The sequence below is a fragment of the Phaeodactylum tricornutum genome, chromosome 1 (genome assembly GCF_000150955.2).
Source record: "Phaeodactylum tricornutum CCAP 1055/1 chromosome 1, whole genome shotgun sequence".
NCBI classification, from domain to species: domain Eukaryota; phylum Bacillariophyta; class Bacillariophyceae; order Surirellales; family Neidiaceae; genus Phaeodactylum; species Phaeodactylum tricornutum.
Window position 1 is genome coordinate 585441 of NC_011669.1, and position 16906 is coordinate 602346.

Sequence of the window (16906 nt, forward strand, 5' to 3'; positions counted from 1 at the left end):
AGAAGGATTCCGCTTTCTCGTATCTAGCAGTGTAAGATGAACTTCGCAACATCTAATCCGTAATAGCGAGATTTTGTCGGCGTGTTGGCGGGCTTGATGCCGATTTGTCTGTGTAGTGAAAGGTACGCGCCAAATAGTGGGCGTGTTGAGTGGCCAAAAAGAAGCTTGAACGATTCTTTCACTTTCCGAAGCTATCTGCTTATTCATTCGGAGATCGCGAGGACTTGACAATAAAATGAAGGGCCCCTTTTCTATGTGCCCATACCACTAAAGTCTGTAAAGCTTCGATCCATCAAGAAAGTTTCTGGAGCTTTGTGGACTTACTTTCCTTTTTTAAATCAAACCAAACTCCTCTCCAACAAATTCCATTGAAATATCATCAACAGTCTTCCCCTTTGCGTATACTGGATGAGGGTGCAAAAATTGAATTCTTCCGTGGCGTGGGCTTGCAGCTGCCGTAGGGTAGGCCCTATTTGTTTGGCACGAGTCTCGGTCCAACGGAGCAGTGGGTCGGTTTCTGTCTTGATAAAGGGTACCGGCCGCTCCTGCAGGAATAGACGAAGTAGATTTTCGGCACTTTTTCGCATTGAAGCCACTTTCCTTGCACGAATTAGGTATAGCTGACTCAAGTTCATCCGAGAAAAAGGAGCTCACACGCGATGATCGATTCGGTGCGGTCTTGATACCGTACATCTGCAAATACTTTTCTACCGAATTTTCTTTCTGCTTTCCTTGTCTCGTTCCTGTCCCCGCTTGTGGCTGTACCATTGACAAGTCTTCCCTATGATGGTCTTTGTCATTTGGGAATCCAGTTTTTCTCATTTGCGCTCTTTTAAAGCCGAAAGATACTGCAGTTGCACCAGAAATTTCGCTTGTGTTATCAGCTAACGATCGATTGACAGGATCTGAGTATCGCCTTTTCGATTCTTGGTCATGACGCATGATGAGATTCATCGTAGGTGATGACGCCCTGTGTCGCACGGTATTCAGACGGCTTCGGTTGCTTCTATTGATCGATTTATTTGAAGGAGATTTTGCGAGACCGTCCGAACGAATAGGGTCGTTTCTTGCATAGGCAAAAACACCTACGCGATCTTCGTCAACGGTACTCAACCAGACTCGCTCGAGAAGATTTTCATCATCGTCTTTCGTTCGGTGCCGGCGATTCTCTTTCCTTAAAGTTTTCTTGGCCTTTACGCGCCGAATTTCCTTCTCAACTTCTTCTTTGACCATAAAGAAGAACCTTTCAATTATTAAAGCTGCCTTCTTTTCCTTGCGACAATCAAGTACTACACGCCACCAAAACTGCATGTGCTGGCAAGCCACTGTCTCCGTCATTGAAATCAAGGCAGCTGCATGAAAAAGCGAAGTCATTTTAAGATTGTTTGCCCGTTTGATTGCAAGACGCCTCCGTATTGCAGCCTGAATCATGATGCAACAACCAAGCTGCAACTTCAGACGTTTTCGCATCATGCTTCCACGAGCGATGGCCTGCAGTCTGATAGATTCATACTGTATTATGACAAAGTGTGAAAAACTCCAAAATCCTCTCCAAAAAGCCTGGATCTTTATGGCGGCGGCGATTTCTGCTTCGATTTCAATTTGTTTATTCTGGAGCGCGTTCCTAGCCAAGAATCTTCGAGCCAGAGATTGCACTATTATAATACGTACGAAGCTGTAAAGCAAGGCCATCTGAGAGCTAAACCGGCGCCAGTCGGACTGAAGAATAACAGCTGCTCGATGTTTTCGAATCTCGCAGGCTTTTCGCTGCGCGAGCCATCGGCGCACAGTTCGTTGAACCACAAGCACGTCCACCAATGCAAAGATGTAGTCTGTGTAGCCTTGAAAGCCCCTCCAGATGGCCTGGATTTTGATGGTAGCCTGGAGCCGCTGGGACAAAGTAAACAAACGTTGATCCCTCCAGAGAGCAAAGTTACAGCGTACGGTAAATCCACGGACAAGTGATTGTATTTTTATCGCAGACTTGGAAGACTGGATTGTTTTCTGTCGAACGTTGTTTCCACGGGCCCTTGCCTGGACCAAAATGATGCAAAAGACTGCATCATATGTTCGAGCCGCAGCAAAATATCCTCGTACAATCCTTTGTATTTGAATAGCACCATCATTCAATTTATTAAGCTCGACGCGAGATTTATATCCTCGGAAACGACTCGCTATCCTGGTGGCTGACGTTCGGTTTCCTAAGAGAGAAGCCTCTGCTTTCCACCTTCGAGCGTAGGATTGGATTTCAATAAGTGCCCACATTCTATCTACTGCTTTGCGTTGTGCCAGAAAGCTTCTTGCGTGGGCTTGAATTGGGATCGCAGCTTTTGCCAGTAGGCGACGACCCGCGCGCTGAATCGGGTCTCTTGGCTCAGGATCATCAAACGAAGAAAAGTATGAATCGACGACTGGAACCGCATTCTTCTTTACCAACACAACTCGTTGAGAAGCTCCACAAGCTATGGAAGCTTCGCGCCTCTCTCTCATAATTGCAAATCCGAGGGACACAGATTTGCTGCCAATGATATCCTCTGCATAGGAGGGCTCATCAGTTTTTCGATTCGCTATATAAGAAATGGCACATGTCTCTGCAAAATTTGGCGACTTGTGCAGCTCAACGCACATACCAGGTGGCTTTGCGATGAGTGAAAGATTAGCTGTTTCATTGGTATTTCGTTGTTTTTTCATTCTTGCGACATCAAGAGCTTGCGCATCTGATTTTCTCCATGTCCTGCGAGGAGAGGGGTCACCATTTAACGTATGAATGTACGCGACAGTCTTTGCATTAATTCGTGCAACAGAAGAAACTGTCCAAGACGGTGACAACTCATTTGCTGTGGTACGGCTAGCTGGCGCAGACTTTGCACTAGAGAAATGGTCTGGGGTGTCGACAACTTTCCCTGTGTCGGAATCGTGAAGGGTGGATCCTGATACGCTCGCGTGGGAAGTGCTCGTTGCCAAAGGAGATGATTTCATGGTCAGCGTTTGTTTCTTGCTCCAGTACTCACGTGGTTTAAAACTATTGCCATTCTCCTTCAAGATCAGTTTTGGGTGAGCTGAAGGTCTCTGCTTCCCTTGAGACTTTGATTGTGTAGCTGTTTCTGGAAGAGGGGGTGGCGGCGGCGGGAAGACGTTAGCTGCATTGTCAGTATAGGAGGAATGATTTTCTTCATCTTTTTTTTCCTCGTCACTTTCATGGTCCATTGATAGCGGGTTCCGGTGTACAGTTGGGTCAGAGGAGGATACTGAATCGACGCGAGGAGCTGGACTAAGATGGTGCTTGTGTTGCAGCGGTGATTCTCCAAGGGGATCATGAAATTGGTACTCAGAGAAGTCTGTTGTGTTCAAGCTAAAAGAGGATGGATCCTGTAGGCTGGGAATTGGAGAAGTGGCCATATATGACCCATTTTGCTGTGTTTGGGGATCATCACCAGGGCCATCCGCATCATTGACTTTAACATGTACCTTGCCCTGCAAAAACTCTGTTTGATTGGTCACCGGCGACCTTCCAGCGGGCTCGTGAAAGAACGGCGCCGAAAATGGATCAATTGCTAGACTGCCGTTGTTTAGCTCTTGCGTGGACTGATTCTCCATTGGCTTTTTCCAATAGTAACCCATGGGATCTGACAATTTTTCATGCCCCACCTCCTGCACAGGATCTTCGCTCTTGCGATTCTTGGAATTCCAAGTTGGAGATGTAAGAAGGCTCACGTCATCATGTCCAAAGAATAGCTCGGGACGGTCGTTGTCGATGAAAACTGTCTGATCTTCATGAGGAGTTTGTACAGTGTCTTTGCTGCCATTCGGTGGCTTGATAGCTTCCTGCATGGATTTTCGGATGCTTGGTTCGGGAAACGCAACGGTTTGCTGGTATTCTAGACCATCAATGGTGGAATGAGATACGATTGCTTCTGAGGCGAAGGTTCCATTCTCTTCTTCTACGGAAGTGCCACTTCTACCCTTTTTTCCAAAGAATTTGCGAAAGAATCCTTTCCTCTTTTGCTGCCCAGCCAGTAGCCTGCCATTGTGCTTTGCTTCATAATCTTTCTGGTGGCATCTTTCAAGGATTTTAGATCTGTGACGTGCGTCGGGAGTACTTGGACGATAAATCTTTGGGCTCTTGGTATTAGTACTTTGGTCCTCCTGGGACGTGCTGGAAAGAGAAAAGGCTCGTACCGTCACGGGGGCAGCTTCGATACTGCTGTTGGCAGTCGGTATACTTAGAGATCTCGTTGGCGATAAAGGACGTATTTGTGTTCCGACCGGAGTAGCAGATGTTGTGGAATACGATATCTGTCCTGAGCTCTCGGTAGCTGGAATCAGTGAGGCAGAATACCTTCCAATGTGATCATTTCCCTCTGGAGGGTTCAGAATGAGAGGATCCGACTGATAGATAGCTCTGGCAGCCTGCAAACGCTGCTGAATAAGGCCTAGCTTGCTAGGGGACGTAGCAATAGTCGATTCTGACCGAGGCTTGTCAGTATACGCTGTCATAGCGGTATCTTCCACAGTGGCAGTCGTCACTATGGAAGCCTGCCCTGGAAAGGAGCTTAGAATAATCTCTCCAGAAGTGCACGATGAGCTTCTCTTGTTCAAAGCAGAGAGCACCTCATCTTGGCGGAGCCGAGATGGAGTGCTTCCTCGTTTCGTTCTTAGCGGAGGGGGATCGCTTGGTGGTGGAGGCGGAACCCCCATCAGCATGGCCGTTAGGGCAGTAGGTGTAGTATTGCGATGTGTGGGTGTCGGAGGCGACCCCATGAGTTCTCCTCCTTGACTCGAAGGACATGGACTAAGGACCGAAGGACCGACACCCAACGGGTCCTCCCCCGACTTGTGCCCACATCCGTCTGGGTTGATACCTCCAGGATCTCTACGTGGATGACAGCCATGATGCTGGGATACCGGAGAGTCTTCCATGGTGACGATCTACTGTCTCACGAACAGGTTGCGACGAAGTCTGGTTGGTTTTCTTCGGCGTTCAGGGTCAATATCGAATGCCAAAGTTGTGAGCGATATTCTCTAGCAGCACTATTGGGCGAAAGGCTGGGACAAGTCTTGTCTACGATGAAATGTCCAAGGGCGTGTGCGCAGCGATACTTTTAGCGAGTTTTCCAGCGATTTGTCCTAGGTAAAATCAGTACATTGTGAAAGGCACGCATATGATTTTCGAGAATTGCCCATGGAATATCAGATATAAGCTCTTTAAGCTAATTTTATCAGACGATTCAAAGTGACGGTGCCATATAAATATCAGAAACTATTTTTCTCTAAGATTGATTTCATAAATCTAACATAAAATCGTCAGATTATACTTTTCACTTCCAGACATGCGGGAAGAATGAAATTTGGAGAAAGATCTTACTCACATTTCTGTCCGCGACGAAGAAATCCCTACGGAATCGTTACGATTGAGCCAGGAAGTGGGTGCACTGCCGAAGTCGAACAGGTATCAGCTTCAAAAAAATTTGAGTACTGTTGTGACGCGATACCGTTTATTATATCGGAGCTTATTCCGCGGCACATCGCCCCTCTCCAGCTAGAGGTGGCACGCCTCGACACGCTGTGCACTGACAACGAAGACTTCTGCTTCGTATACGAAGCAACTCACCCCGGTGCAAAGATGCAAGTACCATAAAGCGTACCTTGGTTCAGACACCCCGGTGGAAAGATGCAAGTACCATAAAGCGTAATTTGCTTCAGACATTCAATTCTCCGTGTTCGACCTTTTTCGTGAAACTCATTATTGAATGGCGGACCGGTAAACAAGACGTCCAACTGTTCCCTGGTTCTTTGCGCAATCAAATTGTCCGCGCCCATGGCAATAAATTCAGTGAAACCTTGCGTTGTGTTCAATACCAGTGAATTACACGTGACACCGAAATGGTGTCGAGGAACGAACCAGAAACGCTGTAATCAGTGGCGAGGCGCAGAACGTATATCATCGTTAATCTCTCGTCCTCATCATCTGAGCTGTACGGCTTTTGAATTTCCCGTAGGGCACGAAATCTTCCTTTTGGCTCCATTGTTCGTTACTTCCCTTTTGAAGCTGGTATGCTCGACTTCACCGTAGAGGATGCGCTGAAAATCGGAGTTTTTCAATTGGGATGAAATGATCCATCCGCATGGCTATCGACGTGGAAAAACATTTGTTAGGGTATCCTGACCAATGATTGGTACGGGGCCACTAAAGGTGCTTACCGATTGTCATGTCAGAATCTACATTTTTAGAGGCATACAGGAGGCTATTGACAAGTTTTTCTTCACAACACTACGAGCGGAGGTTAATGCGCGGTGTCGACCATGCGTTCAGGGAAATGTCAGGAATCAGAACATGGACGTCTCGATTCCTTAGGCGTTTCCCGCTTAGGTGTGTGTACTACTTACTGGACAGATGAAGTTTGGAACGGATCCGAAGACGGACGATCACGCAGACCGCCTTCCTCGAACAGAGAAAGCATAGGCTGACTACCGACTCGATCTTCGTTCGATGTTAACAGTGGGGGTGCTATTCAAATTGGGTAGAGTGGATAACGATTGTTTATGGTGCAACTTTCACATTCCGTTGCCTTGACTAACAATAGAATCATTCCAAACTTTGTCAAAAAGACTTAAAGTAAAAGACCTCGCGTAGGAACTCCGGAACTCACAGCTTCAATTGCGGTCGGCGCGTACGTTGAATCTTCTTGAGCATGATGTCCCTTGCGCGAAAGACTCGCTCAGCTGGTACTGGTGCATATCTGTATCGGCGGCAGCATCCCTACTGCAACAATGCTGTCCTCAGTTCTTTGCCAACGACTTCCGCTCTGAATACTGATAGTACGGGAGAGGATGGACCTCAACCCGAGCGTCCGGCGCTCGGATCGCAATCCCAATCGATGTCGTCGGGCCTGTTGCAATTTCAAACGAATCTTTCTGAGGCGCGTCGATTTTCGCAATCTCGGAAATTGCTGTCCGATCCCTCGTCACACCGGTGGGGGAGTTCGGGAGTGACGTCCACTCGGTCGACATGGCACCCGACAGAATCATTTGCGCGAGAAAGTCAAACCACGAAAGCCTCTTTTATGGGCCGGTTCGATGTTTCCAGCGGACTTCTCCGTCTACTCGAGCCCAGTTTTCGGAATAGACAGTACACGGGAACTTTTCTACGCGGTACTTTCCCTGAACTGAGAGCGAAGCATTCGAACCGGCAGACCGTCTTCTTTTCGTCTCTTGGCGAACAGAAAAGCGACAAAAAATTGCCATCCCGAACTTTGGGAACCACGAAGATTCCAACTCCGCCATCGGCGCCACCCCTGCAGCCCAATCCCCTTCAGCAACTTACCAAAGCGACTCCGAAATCACTGTTGCGCAAGGCGGCTGACCTGACTGTCACCGCCTTTAAAACAATCGTTATGTTCCTAGTCAAGCTCCCGGGTAATTTTTTTTACTACATAACTCACCCGACGGAAAGAAAAGAAAGACTAGCGTCACTGAAACAGCTGGCGCGGGATGAAGCCCATCACTACTGGGTCGGAACAAAGGTATGCATCAAGAGCAGTCGGCAGGAAACGCCCATCTTTGCTTGTTTCCTCACTGTAATTCAACTCTCGTCGTAAAAGTTGCTTTGGGCAGACATTCAGACCGCACGGAACTTGGTCGGCCGTACCTTGGGCGGATCTGCCTTGACAAGGCGTGAACGCAAGCAATTGTTACGCACGGTCACTGATTTGTTTCGCCTCGTTCCTTTTAGCATGTTCATTTTAATTCCTTTCATGGAATTTGCTCTACCGTTTGCCTTAAGAATTTTTCCCAATTTGTTGCCTTCCACCTTTCAAGATTCGCTTAAAGCGGAAGAGAGTATGAAGCGAGAACTACAATCACGCATTGCCATGACGCAGTTCTTTCAAGAGTACGTAAAAGGGATTTTTTTCTCAATTTTGGTCTGGCAGGCTTGTCTTCTTTATCTCTAACCTACGGCTTCGTTAAAACAGAACGTTGGAACAATTGGCGAAAGAGCAAAAGCGCAAGGCTTCTAAGCGCAAACAAGAATTGCAGGAAGCCGGAGTGGACACCGCAGCAGACGACGAATGCACCATCGACAATCAGGAAGATTCAGCGGCCAAACTCCTCGTGTTTTTGGAGAATGCCCGAAATGGCGAACCAGTGCCTCCGGACGTGATTATTCGTTACGCCAATTATTTTCACGATGATTTGACCCTTGACAATATGCCCCGTATGCAGCTGGTAAACCTGTGCAAATACATGTCCATCGCACCTTACGGTTCAGATGCGTTCCTGCGCTTCCAGCTCCGTCATAAGATTCGAATTCTCCGGGAGGATGATCAGCGAATCCTGTGGGAGGGTATTGGTTCCCTGACCAAGATGGAATTGCGCGAAGCCTGCCAAGAGCGAGGCATGCGGTCAACAGGTTTGAGCAAAGATGCCTACAAGCGAGCTTTGCAAGAATGGCTAGATTTGAGTGTCAACAAGAATGTCCCGATTTCGCTTTTGATTATGAGTCGAACTTTCTTTCTTCGAGAGGAAATGTTTGAGCGTAAAACTAGCGAGGACACCACTAGCAGCAAAAGTCTGGCTAGTCTTGTCGATGCAATTTCTGGACTAGACAAGGAGGTCTTGAACGAGGTCATTTTAGAGGTCGCCACATCCCAAGAGAAGTCGTCGGACCCCGATATTCGAAAAATCAAGTTGGAGGTCTTATCGAAGCAGAACGAATTGATTCGACAAGAACAGCTTGACCGCGAGGCGGCAGTCAAACGAAAAGAACTCACAGCCGAAAGAGATGAAAATGAAAAGTCGACTTTTTCGTCCAACGAGATTCTTCACGATACTTCGCATGGATCTACTGAGATAGGCACCGGCTCAGGATTCGCTAAAGAAGATAAGTCTTGGACTGACAAAGGTGAATCGAAAGATGATTTGGAAGACGATGAGGAGCGGGAGCTTTCCACTGAAGAAATGGACGCAATATCTCACCTAGTATCAGATGATCCTGTGAGCAAAGAACGCGCCGAGCTGGAACGAATTAAGGCCGCAATGAAAGGTGAAGAGAAATATTCAAACTCTCATATTGAAGGAAAGGAATCCTCTGAGTTTCAACCGTTAGTCGAGACTTCCTCTATGGTTGCGGAGCCGGCACAACCTGGTACCATTTCTGTTGTCGAAGACGATGAGAAAGCCAAAGAAACAGTGGCAAGCCTCGATAGACAGGTCGATGTGGAAAGTTCCCAATCAACGTCTTTCTCAAATGAAGAAATGTCGAACTCTCCCACTGAAGATAAAGTAGAAGACGATGAGGAACCCGACGACCCGATTGTAGCGAGATTGAAAAAACGTGTCGAATCGATGGTTGATAAAATTGAGGTACAACTTTCGGACGTTCAGGTAAAGATTGGCGACAAGCTCCATTTCTTGGACAAAGATCGCGACGGAATTTTAACAAGAGAAGAAATGGCTGAAGTGCTACAGCAGGTTTTGAAAAGGGAGATTACATTTGAAGAAGCAATGGAGATTGCAGATGAAATGGTAGGTGCAGGGCTGCAAGTGGATTAGTTGTTGACATAAGTGTGGGTCCTCTCAATCTTAAACTGCTCGTTCCAGGACAACAACAAAGACGGCTTTTTTACAGTTGATGAGCTGATCAAATGGATTGATGAGCACAAGCTAGTAAGATTTGTTGAAGAAGGACGTGATGCAGACATGGATCGAATTATGGAAAACCAATCATCCGATCCCCAATCCAAAGATGACAGTGCTCAATCCAAGGCTGGAAACGATTCAGCATCTCCTAAATAAATAGACTCGAATTTTGCTTCAATCTCACATTACATTAGTTCAATTTCTTTATTGAATGTACGTCGTGCAACTCATTCAAATCAGCTACACATCCGGAACAAACAAAGGCCTCTGGGTCATCACGAAGTCCTGCGCACTCCTTATGACAAACAGCGGGACAAAATTCACAGCACAATAGGCTCCCACCATCTTGGCAGACTACGCATTCGAAATCCTCGTCGCCTACAAACGGAGCAACACCCATCGATCCGGCAAACCTAAGTGAATGTTCAATCTGCTCCAAAAAGCTTTGCGAAGTCTTTCCGGTCAGGTGCTTGTCAATAAACTGTAAACATGGAGAGGGCTCTGTAATAGCAATACCAGCTGCTTCTGAGATTGCAAATTCAAACAAGTGCATATGAAGGAACAGGTGTGATTCGGAGGCCACGTTCAATATTGTATGGATTGCCAGCCACCCTGGACCATCACACCGCCACCAGTCTGGTAGCTTACTACAATTCACTGAACTGAGTATGACAGCAAACGACTGACAGAGGGTACTGATCTCTTGACTCATTCTTATTGCGATGCGAAATTGAACAAGGTGTTTATCTGTCCATAGAGCTGCTTCCTTTCGTAGATACAGAGGGACTATCGCGGTAAGCTCCAAGAGACGATGCTTTAAAACGGCGTTTTTTTCAGGGCTTTCAAGGGTCCGATTAAATCGAATTTTAGTGAATGCAGCACATCCAATGCCACTGAATGTTGTACCAGCTTGGTCGACAAGAACAACGCGCTCAGTCTCCAAGGTGCATGTACGGCATTCCTCAGTGCAGCGATGGGCATCGTAATCAGCAACGACTTTGTCAGCCGGCAGCGTTTGCATTTTCGGATAGCGAAAAAAACCGGTGATCTGCTCTAAATCAAGAGACTTCGATCGAAAGTTTCCATCTCCATGGACATCAAACAATGTGAACAGCCGCCAAGCAAGGCGGACAAGTTGCACAATGAAACTGTCGCAAGCATTCTTGAGTACATCGTCTTGCCCACAACGAGCCTTAACAAGAAATGAAGTCCGAAAATTTACACATCTAGTGTCCAAAGAGTGGTGAACCCCATTAGCCGTTCCATTTGTGGAGGGAATATTCAGTTCTTGTACGTATGATTCGTTGTCAAGTAAAGGCGCAGCGCGAAGAGATGCAAGTGTCACTTCTTGGAATAACTGCGTGACAGAATTCCCGTTGTCCAGTCGCGACAATCTATCACCTCCGAGGGAAACGACTCTTTGATTAGTACCGATACCGAAAGAGTGACGTGAGGTAACATGATCATACATTGCGGTAGGCTCCAATTGCAGCGATGATTTACTATCATGTCCGGAGTCGGAGTTGGTAAGGCATCCCCACGGACAGAAACTGGTTTTCGAGGCGATACCTTCATCCGACGGTTGACACCTCACGAGATGATCGTTTGGCAAAAAAGCGGGATGTCCGAGCTCGTTTGTCAAACTAGACAAATAAATCACTGTTGGATCGGATATCAACATGTATATGTGTCTCTTGTCAGGCAAGATACCAAGCTTCACACGGTCGAATAGTGCAAGAGACTGCAGTAGTTGAACGGCGTCCTCGTCTCGAATGGCATCGGAAATATCCGTGCTATCAGCACATGTGTTGCTCGTGAAGTCTCTGGTAGCTCTTCTTGTTGCACAAATTGGCGGCTGTGTAGTGTTCGACGGTCCCACCCCTTGACAGTGCAGAGGCTCTTGTAGTGGCTTTGTGGTAGACTGGCCATTTCGTCCCTCTTTTTCTTTATCTTCGGCTGAGAGCGGGCTCACAGCAAAATGCCGTTGACGAAGCTGTTGATAGGACGACTCTATCTTGGCTTCTTCGCCAGATTCTGGGGCGATATACAAAATGGTCGGGTGCAGTGAGTGAACCACCTTTGACGTGAAGAGCCCAACATTAGAGAGGAAAAACATAGAAACCTGAACTTCATCAACTTCCTCAGACGGATTCGACAGATTCGGCGGGAAGTCAACATGTCCGATAAATTTTGCAAGCCCGTGGCTTTTGTCTGCTAGTGTAGTCGTACAGTACGAGTAAACCAGAGTCTTATTCCACATTGATTTCGGAATGTCCGAAAGGAGCTTTGCTTGAAGTGGTACGCGAGGCTGACCCTCAATCTCATCTCCGCCTCCACGAATTCTGCTTGGAATACTGTCTATGTTGGCTGTGGCGCGATTGTCCCTGTCAAATTCGAAAAACTCCACAGCTATCCGTTCAGGGACAATACCACATCGAAAGAAGGACTCCAAAAACCGATCAATAGGAAATCTGAGAAAAGGCATTCTATACTCAAAATTCGGATCAAAGAACTGCACTGGTCGATGGTCTCGTTCAGTTCTCTCTTGGAAATATTCCGATTCTTTGACTTGCCTCTTATAATCCTGAGCCAGAAACTGTGACCATGCTTCATTTGGTAGAGCAGGTATTTTAAAGCGATTTGATTTTAGAAGAAGCCCGAGTTCACTGAGCAGTCCCAAGACATCGTATCGTGGACAGAGCATTCGAAGCCCCAACATGAGCATGCCTCTGCAGGCGGAGTGCAAAAGTAGCGACGTCTCTGCAATGGTCAGAACTGAAGCAAGGCGAGGAAAAATGGGCATATAGAGATCGTTTGCAGTCAGCAAAGATTCTCGGAAATAAGTTTCTCGTGAAGACTGCCGTTGCCACGCAAGATTGAGCGCATCCATGCAGAAATAAGTAAGTAGATTTCCATTTTCTTGAGGAACAACAAAAGCAGGAGCAAACATTCGGACGTCAAAATTCGATGGGCACAATTTAGATTTAAAGACACTAGTACCATGAGTGCTGCGCGGAGAGCCCGGGACGTGCCGCTGCCGCTGCTCATTTCCTGTCTGAGGTTGCTCTTCTTGAGTCTGTCCTACGGTGGCACTCTCGTCATTGTCAATCACAATCAGTTCCAATTGACTTTGTTGCAACGATTTTGGGTTGCCGTGATTTTTTGGAGAAAACGTCACGTTTTTCTGGCAATCTACCATCTTTCTGGAGACTTGAACCGCTGCCTGATGCTGATGGGCTTTCACCTCGACAACAGCGACGCCTTCTTGAATAGAATCTAAAAGACTTCTATCGTGCCCACCGTCGAAAGCTGAACGCAGTCTTTGCTCTTTATATTCTCTAGACAGTCGCTTGCCTTTTTCGTAGCGATCAAACGGGTCAAAACAGACTTCACAACGGTTTGCAGTAGTAGCATTGTCATTTGTTTCCAAGATTCTTTTGCAGCTATTCCGAATCGCGAGAAAAACTGGGTTCCTTCCGCAAGCAAAGGACTGCAAGGTTGCACTGGTTGCGAGCAGGCTACAGTTTTCAACATTGTCGACGCTCAGTGCTAAATTATTCTCCATGCCTCCTGAAGATGAGCTGCAACTTATGTTTTGGCAAAGAGCGTACGTCGCGTGTGGTACGGTATGTGCAATTTCGATAGCGTTATCCGTGTTGTCGACTTCAAACGAACATTGAGCTATTTCTATGACTTTGCTCGCAATTGCTTCTTCGATCAGCTTCGTCTTCTCGAGGGAAGAGTGGACCTCTTTGAACGAGAGTTGAATGACCCCTGGAAGATCCAGAAGTCCATCTGCTTTCCATCTGTCTACATCAAAAACAGTGAATTCACGGAGGGTGCACTTTGCTAATAGAAACTTGAGCTGTTCAGTGTTGGCAACTGGTAAAAGGTAGAAGACCCCGTCTCGGGAAGCTTTGTCGTCTTCACGGTCATCATAAATAGAAGGTATGAAGGCAACGCACAAAAGCTCAAAGGGTCTCCCATGTTGCTCCATTGAAATGCTGAGATCTTTCAAACTTTCCTCAGTAGACAATAATAGCGGGTCACCCGGCAGGAGGAGAATGGTCGACCCGATCAACGAAGAGCATTTCTCATACCAACACAACGTGTCATGGTAATCTGGAGTAGGCGAGAGCTGCATTCGCAGACAATACGAGCAAACCTCTTCTGAAGCGTCAGACTGCCAAACGCCACATAATGAGCAGAAACGTAGATTTTTGGTCCACGCAAGCGAGCTAGCGAAAACGGGGCATTTTGTTGCCACTAAGAGTCGTGTTGCTGGAGAACCGGCGAGACACCAAGAGCAGAAGAGTCGCAGGAAGTTTTTAAACAATATTGAACCATCTCGTCTTCGGAACTCCTGGCAATCTAGCTCAATCGCGATAGTTTGAGTTGCAATATGGTCTATCCCCCTACAGAGGAGCTCCAGAGGCTTAGACTCCATTGCATCAGGAGCCCAATCAAGTCTTTTTGAACCAACGAAAAAGCAAGCATCATTACTCTCAAGCGACTTGTCGACAGAGTATCGAGCAATAATACTTTCCATCATGAGTTCAAGTCGTCGTAGACTGACAAAAACTGAAAATCCGCTTTTAGAGCTGTTTTTGACGGCCTTGTCGGATTCAATCGGAACATCGTAGTAAGTTCTGCCGCATTCTTCAACCGACAGCCGGCGAATCAGAGAGCGACAGTAATGAGCCTCGCGCAAGATTCGAGCGTGCTCCAATTCCAACGTTCGACTTTCGTCGCTCAAAATGCATTCCGCACAATACCACATCGATTCATTTGCTCGAATAATGGCGCTCATTGAAGAATTCATCGCTTGCAACTCAGCCAGAAATCGATGACTGTTAAGAACGATCGGGGCATTCGGACGTTTTACGACGAATTTCACTTTTGTGGCAGCTTCTTGAAATAAAGCCCGCTGCTGGTGCCTCTCAAGATGGGACAACGTATAAATTTTGGATTTAGTGAACTTTGTCTCTGCTTGAGCACCTGCCAAGTCTATCAGCTCCATCGCCACAATTACATCCCCCACCTCAACACCAGCTTTCTTAGCGCAACCATTATCTGACACCTTCGTAACAAGCAAACCTTGATGATCGCAGGCCAACGGCAGGTCCATAGAGTCAACATCAGTGACACGTAGTTCGCCACTAAGCAAACTTTCCAATACCCTCGTACACTTTTCAGTACTGGGTACCGTCATACCGTAAGGTAGGAGTTCCCCTGATTCTCCCAACTCCCGACTGCAAACCAAAACCTTGGTAGTCCATGCTATTTTCACTGAGTTCAACTTCCTAAAGTCAGGATTGACAAGCGGTAGACGTATCCGAAAAATGTGTTTGAGCGGACTGTATGCCTCGAGAAAACTTCCGACACTCCAGCTTCGGTCTGAACGACAGCACGATCTATGAACCGGCCCTTCGCAGCACGCGCAGACACGGAAGTGCTCGTCGAGAATTTCAAATCCACAAACGGTGCATTTGTCTATCCAGGGGGGAGGAAAACGAGAAAGCGCTCGTGAGATATCCCTGGTGTTGTCGAACTCGTCAACGGATATCTCATCAATGAACGATCGCGCCGTCGCAACAATTCCCTGCTCGTCAACCTGTTTGTAAAATGGGCCTTGAAAACAAGCGTCCCACTCGTTCATGATCACATATAGATCGGGCGTGATCGTGTCTTGGCTACGTAGCACATCTATCCACCCATTCAGCAATGCTAGTACGGCTTGACCGAATCTTTGGGATCCGTCATAGTGCCCGTCCAACAATAACTTTTCCAGTCCAGCCAGTGTTCCCGAATCCAACCCGTATTGTCGCAATAATCCCAAAAAGCGATTTTCTGTGCTAGCCTTTTCAGTTGAACTTGAGTTAGCATTCTTGAAGTCTCGCTCGGCCACAGAACCAAACAATACCTGAAGGATGGAAACGTGTCCACGGGCCCATGATCGTAATAAGAAGGCTTGACAGGCTCTCCAAAGTTGAGTGAGCACCGTCGGGTCAACCGCATCATCTTGATCATCTTGATGCGCGCGTTGTCGCTTTTGACCGCGTTGTTGCGTATTCCCCTTGCGCAAACGTTGTAGCGGTACTGTACCACGATCGCGTACCAGTTCCTGTTCCACCAGATGTGCTTTGCACAAAAGCTGATCCTGTACTGCATATGCTACGAGCTGATCTAAAAGTGGACTTTCCGACCACACTCTTCGCGTCATAGACCGATGATTACCAGCAAATGTCGCCTCGTATCCCTTCTGACCATTTGGTTGTTTGATTTCTTGGACCTCAAACAATTGCGTCAAATGCCTCCTTGAAGGCGTATTACGCTGGGCCCGAATCCAGAGCGCAACCAAGTCGACCGCCCGAAACTTAAACTTTACGGCGGTAGTAGACCGCAATCCTTGCGAATGTAATTGCGCGAGGGGGCTGGTGGCGGTTTTGGCTCGAAGGGCTTCGTTGGGAAGCTGATTGACCATGTCTGCCAGACGAGCAAACTCGAGCCAAGTATAAATATTGGGTGTGAGTGCCAGCGAGCACAAGCCATTGTCGTGTGGGATCTCGGCACAACGCTTTTCACGTACAAGATCGAAAAGCTTGGCAAACTCGGACATTTTTTCAGGAGTGCATGGTTTCTTTGTACAAGAAAGAGGATCAACCCCAGCGTTAGCGTACGTTGCTGACGGTAAGTTTAATAACACAGACCAGCAAACTGGAGGCGACCCTAATTCCTCCGGAGAGCTATGCGATACTAGCAAGTCTTGTACCATGGCTTTCGTTGTCCAGACTTGCACTCGCTGCAGGAGCGTCAGAATATATATTTGACATGGTTTGCTTGGCCAATTTTCGATTTGTTTTTCGACGGTGTTCAGTTCCCGACGTAGGCGATGATGGGCTTTTGCTGAAACCGCTTCCAACTGATTTCGACGTTCAAACACTTCCGCTTCGTCTTGCATCAATCGGCGCCTTTTCAGTAAAACATCAAATCGCAAAGCTTCTTCTAGACGATCGGGAGTAACGAAAAATGGCGGCGGATCGTCGGGATATCTGTAAACGGACTGGAAAGCCGTCATATACTGCGCGACCTGCAGTACATTACCCGCGAACAAATCTGCTTCTGACACAGCCTCCTTCATGGTTGGTGCAGGTGCGGTGTATTGTAAAAATCCTCGACTCTTACTGCCGGACAAGCTCGTTTTGAATCTCGTCAAGTCGAAAGTTGATTTTCAGATCAGTGTGAGGAAGTAGAATCGGCGTCTCTC

At 47.3% G+C, this 16906-nt stretch overlaps 3 protein-coding genes across 3 annotated transcripts; 1 reads left to right on the top strand and 2 right to left on the bottom strand.

Moving 5' to 3' along the window:
- Nucleotides 1–208: 208 nt before the first annotated feature.
- On the bottom strand, nucleotides 209–4920 carry PHATRDRAFT_42614 (predicted protein; the record flags this gene model as incomplete). The annotated part of the gene is made up of 1 exon (XM_002177081.1): nucleotides 209–4920. The coding sequence occupies one exon, from the start codon at nucleotides 4918–4920 to the stop codon at nucleotides 334–336; it is 4587 nt and encodes a 1528-aa protein (XP_002177117.1). The 3' UTR covers nucleotides 209–333.
- A 2582-nt stretch (nucleotides 4921–7502) lies between these two features.
- PHATRDRAFT_3241 (predicted protein) lies at nucleotides 7503–8505 on the top strand (the record flags this gene model as incomplete). Its single annotated transcript, XM_002176578.1, has 3 exons — nucleotides 7503–7523; nucleotides 7602–7935; nucleotides 8093–8505. Coding segments are annotated over 3 exons (768 nt in total), but the record flags the coding sequence as incomplete, so codon positions are not given.
- A 1305-nt stretch (nucleotides 8506–9810) lies between these two features.
- On the bottom strand, nucleotides 9811–16780 carry PHATRDRAFT_42616 (predicted protein; the record flags this gene model as incomplete). The annotated part of the gene is given in 2 exon segments (XM_002177082.1): nucleotides 9811–9879; nucleotides 9899–16780. 2 exon segments carry the CDS (start codon nucleotides 16778–16780, stop codon nucleotides 9871–9873), a joined length of 6891 nt encoding a protein of 2296 aa, XP_002177118.1. The 3' UTR covers nucleotides 9811–9870.
- Between the last annotated feature and the right edge of the window lie 126 nt (nucleotides 16781–16906).